Raw genomic sequence first — 4,456 nt, 5'->3', positions numbered from 1 at the left:
GAGCCAGGAGAATGGTTGATAGAGAGCCAGTAAACCCCGATAACCGTCTTTACGGTGACCGTAGGAGAAATATCCCTACTAATAGGGGCACTCCTATTCGCCTTCCAACCACCGGAGTAAACTTTTCTCTTAAAGGAAGTCATTTGAAAAGTGTGGAGGAGGAGAAGTTCGATGGGGTGACGAATAATGATCCATGTGGGCATTTGGAAAGGTTCGAGAAGATTTGTAGGTTTTATCACTATGGCGCGAACCAAGATGACAATGTGAAGCTTGAGCTTTTTCCACTCACTTTATGTGGAGGAGCTAAGGCATGGTTAAAGGAGCAACCAGATGATCTGTATACACTTGGGATGAGCTTCGTGTTGGGTTCATTGATGAGTTCTATTTCTATCAGGACTCAGAGACAGTTGGAGAATAAGATCCGATCATTCACTCAAGATCTAGGGGAAGATGTAGTAGATGCCTGGAAACGATATAAGGAGATGATCAGGAATTGCCCAGGAAACAATCTGAACACGGAAGCAGTGGTTGAGATCTTCTACGATGGGTTGCTAAAGAGAACTAGAAGGGAATTAGCCGGGGCATTTGGAGGTAGTTTGAATAAGTCACCCCGGCTGAAGGATACAAAATCTTGGATGATATGGCCAAGGAATTCTCTGATCGCGATGAGGTGTAAGTAAGAGAACTAGTGGAAAGACTGTAGCGAAGTTGGAAAGTAGCGAAGAATCAAGCTTGGTTGCTGAAGTCAAAGCCCTCACAAGCAGCAGATGAACGAGAGGTTTGACAACCAAGATGTGAGATTCAAAAGCATTGAAAGGGATGTTAAGGTGATTGCTGATGGTTGTGACTACTGGGGGACATGCATTATTCAGAAGATTGCCCGGATAAGCCAGCCCAGGAAGTTAACTATGTCCAGAATCAGCAAGGGAACTTCAGTCAGGGTACCGGTTATCAAAATCGGTCATCAGGTACTTCTTACCCTTCGTCTAATTTTAATGCTAATAATTCTAGTTTTAGTGGAAGCAGGTTTAGCAGGTTCAACAGTCAGCAAAATGCGAATTCGGAATTGAGAGACATCATGAAGGATTTGGTAGGCGCTCAGAAAGCTACCAGTGAGAAGATGGCCTCTCAATGGGATGCTATGACTACTAGGTTGGATGGATTGGCAAATAAGCTTGAGCAAAGTTCGAAGAGTACTCAAGCAACGTTTCAGGATATCGAGGCTAAGCTTGAAAGGCTAGGAACATCAAATAGGCAGCCCGGTACATTACCGAGCAATAACCAGCAGAATCCTAAGCCTCAGCAAAATAGCCAAGGATCAGGAGCCAAGTATAGCCACCCGAACGCTCGAAACGAGCAAGTCAACGCAATCACAACAAGAGCAGGTAACATTTATAATTCTGCAAACTCATGGCCTAATGATGTTACTCCTCTTGTGTAGGTTGATGCTGATGGAACCGTTGATGATGAGGTTGAGATGGAACCGGAACCCGCCGTGAAGACACCGGCCGTTCCATCCAAGATTGCTGAGAAGACTCCTGTTGAGAAACCACCAGTTAAACCGTATCAGCCAAAGATACCTTTTCCTCAACGATTGAGGAAAGCGAAGATAAAGGAAAATTTTAAAAAGTTTGTTGATTTGATTCAAAATGTTAACATAACTGTTCCTTTAGTTGATCTTCTTGCAGGTATGCCAAATTATGCAAAGTTTCTCAAAGATCTTGTTTCGGACAGGAAGAAGTTAGAAGAGGCACAGACAACTGTACTGAGTGCCGAGGTGTCAGCTATCATCAAGAATGAGATTCCTCCTAAGCTAGAAGACCCAGGGAGTTTTCTTATCTCTTGTGCTTTTGGTGCTGTCTTGTATAAGGCATTAGCCGATTTAGGGGCTAGCATAAATCTAATGCCTTATTCTGTGTACAAAAGATTGTCTTTAGGTGATTTGACCCCTACCCGCATGAGCATTAGGCTAGCGGATCGTTCATTCCAATATCCCATGGGGATAGCGGAAAATTTGCAAATTAGGGTAGGTCACATGATATTCCCGGTAGATTTTGTTGTTCTTGAAATGGAGGCGGATATTAATGTCCCTCTAATTCTTGGCCGACCGTTCCTCATGACCGCGGATGCTATCATCCGTGTTAAAGCTAAGGAGATTTCCTTAGGGGTTGGCGATGACCGGGTTGTTTTTAATATTGATAGGGCTCTTAAGCATCCTTACTCATGTGATGAATCTTGTTTCAGGATCGATGTAGTCGAGGAAGAAGATGTTTGGAAAAGGAGCTCATGGATTTTCTGGATATGGAGGGAGATGAAGCATTTCTAGCTTGTAGTGAAAAAGAACAAGAAATGGTTGGTGAAATGGTGCAGGAGATCATGGCGTCAAGTGTTGATGAAACGCCACCGGAAGATGACACTTTTGAAGAGATCACCGTTAATGATAGAAGACGAGTGCTAACTTCGGTGGAGAACCCTCCCACCGATTTGGAACTCAAGCCACTTCCGGACCATCTAGAGTATGCTTATCTCGAAGGTACATCTTTCTTGCCCGTTGTCATTTCCTCCTCACTTTTGGAGGATGAAAAGTCTAGACTTATGACCGTCCTAAAGGCCATAAAAAGGCCTTTGCATGGAAATTTCTGATATCCCGGGTATAAGTCCAGAATTTTGTAAGCACACCATAAATTTTATTGATGATTTTAAACCGTTGTGCAAAGGCAACGTAGATTGACCCGAACTTGAAAGATGTGGTAAAAAAGGAGATAATTAAATTACTTGATGCGGGAATCATATTCCCCATTTCGGATAGTTCATGGGTAAGTCCGGTGCATTGTGTGCCGAAAAAGGGTGGGATGACCGTAGTTTTGAATGAAAAGAACGAATTGATTCCTACTAGAACTGTCACGGGGTGGAGGGTATGTATTGATTATCGGAAATTGAATGATGCAACCCGCAAATATCACTTTCCTTTACCCTTTATTGATCAAATGCTCGAACGGTTAGCCGGAAACGAGTATTTTTTGCTTTTTGGATGGGTTCTCCGGGTACTTCCAAATACCCATTGACCCCAAGGACCAAGAAAAGACTACCTTTACTTGTCCCTATGGCACTTATGCTTATAGGAGGATGCCATTTGTTCTTTGCAATGCTCCCGGAACTTTTCAAAGATGTATGATTGCCATTTTTTCAAGACATGATCGAAACCTCCATGGAAGTTTTCATGGATGATTTTTCTGTCTTTGGTAGTTCGTTTGAGAGTTGTCTAGAGAGTCTTGATAAAATGCTTGAAAGATGTGAAAAGGCACATTTGGTATTAAAGTGGGAGAAATGCCATTTTATGGTAAAGGAGGGGATTGTGTTGGGACATAAGGTTTCTAAAGCAGGTCTAGAGGTTGATAAAGCAAAAATTGATGTTATCGCCAAGCTACCTCCACCTACTAATGTCAAATCAATTAGAAGCTTTTTGGGTCATGCCGGTTTTTATCGTAGGTTCATAAAAGATTTCTCAAAAATAACCCGGCCAATGACCAAGTTGTTGGAAAAAGATGTCCCTTTTGTGTTTGATGATGATTGTCTTAACGCATTTAACTTGTTAATGAAATAGTTGATTAATGCACCAATTATGATTTCACCTGATTGGTCATTACCTTTTGAGTTAATGTGTGATGCTAGTGATTTTGCCTTAGGGGCCGTTTTAGGCCAAAGGGAGGATAAACATTTCCGTCCCATTTCTTATGCTAGCAAGACTTTGAATCCGGCCCAACAAAATTACACCGTGACCGAGAAAGAATTGTTGGCCGTTGTGTATGCTTTTGACAAATTTTGTCCCTACTTGGTTTTGAATAAGACTATTGTTTACACCGACCATTCCACATTGAGGTACTTGTTTTCCAAACAAGATGCCAAACCCCGTCTCATTCGTTGGGTTTTGCTTTTGCAAGAATTCAACATTGAGATCAAGGATAAAAAGGGGGCGGAAAATGTGGCGGCCGACCATTTGAGTAGGCTCGAAAACCCTCGCCTTGAGGAGTTGCAAGAGCATGAGATTAATGATTATTTTCCTGATGAAGATTTGATGCAGGTGCAAGGAGAAGAAGAACCATGGTTTGCAGACATTGCTAATTATCTTTGTGCTAACATTCTTCCCGAAGAAATGACATCTCAACAAAAGAAGAAATTCTTTTCTGAGATTAAGCATTATTTTGGGAGGAACCGTATTTGTTTAGAATGTGTGCAGATGGGATGATCAGGAGATGTGTTGCCGGTGCTGAAACCCATGTGATTTTGGATGCATGCCACCATGGTCCGACCGGTGGTCATTATGGACCATCTGTGACGGGTAAGAAGGTATATGATGCAGGGTTCTATTGGCCCACCATTTTCAGGGAAGCAAAAACGTTGGTGGAAGTTTGCGATGCATGTCAACGTCAAGGTAATATCACTAAGAAAGACGAAA

The 4,456-nt window shown here is 42.4% G+C and overlaps 1 protein-coding gene across 1 annotated transcript; it reads left to right on the top strand.

Moving 5' to 3' along the window:
- The first annotated feature begins 640 nt into the window (after positions 1 to 640).
- On the top strand, positions 641 to 2,643 carry LOC122584250. The gene is made up of 5 exons (XM_043756464.1): positions 641 to 672; positions 1,027 to 1,090; positions 1,442 to 1,629; positions 1,735 to 2,182; positions 2,245 to 2,643. Exons 1-5 carry the CDS (start codon positions 641 to 643, stop codon positions 2,641 to 2,643), a joined length of 1,131 nt encoding a protein of 376 aa, XP_043612399.1.
- The last annotated feature ends 1,813 nt before the right edge of the window (positions 2,644 to 4,456 follow it).

This window comes from Erigeron canadensis, unplaced genomic scaffold (genome assembly GCF_010389155.1).
Source record: "Erigeron canadensis isolate Cc75 unplaced genomic scaffold, C_canadensis_v1 Conyza_canadensis_unscaffolded:165, whole genome shotgun sequence".
NCBI classification, from domain to species: domain Eukaryota; kingdom Viridiplantae; phylum Streptophyta; class Magnoliopsida; order Asterales; family Asteraceae; genus Erigeron; species Erigeron canadensis.
The sequence above is the reverse complement of the archived record's forward strand: the minus strand, read 5'-3'. Positions and strand labels throughout refer to the sequence as shown.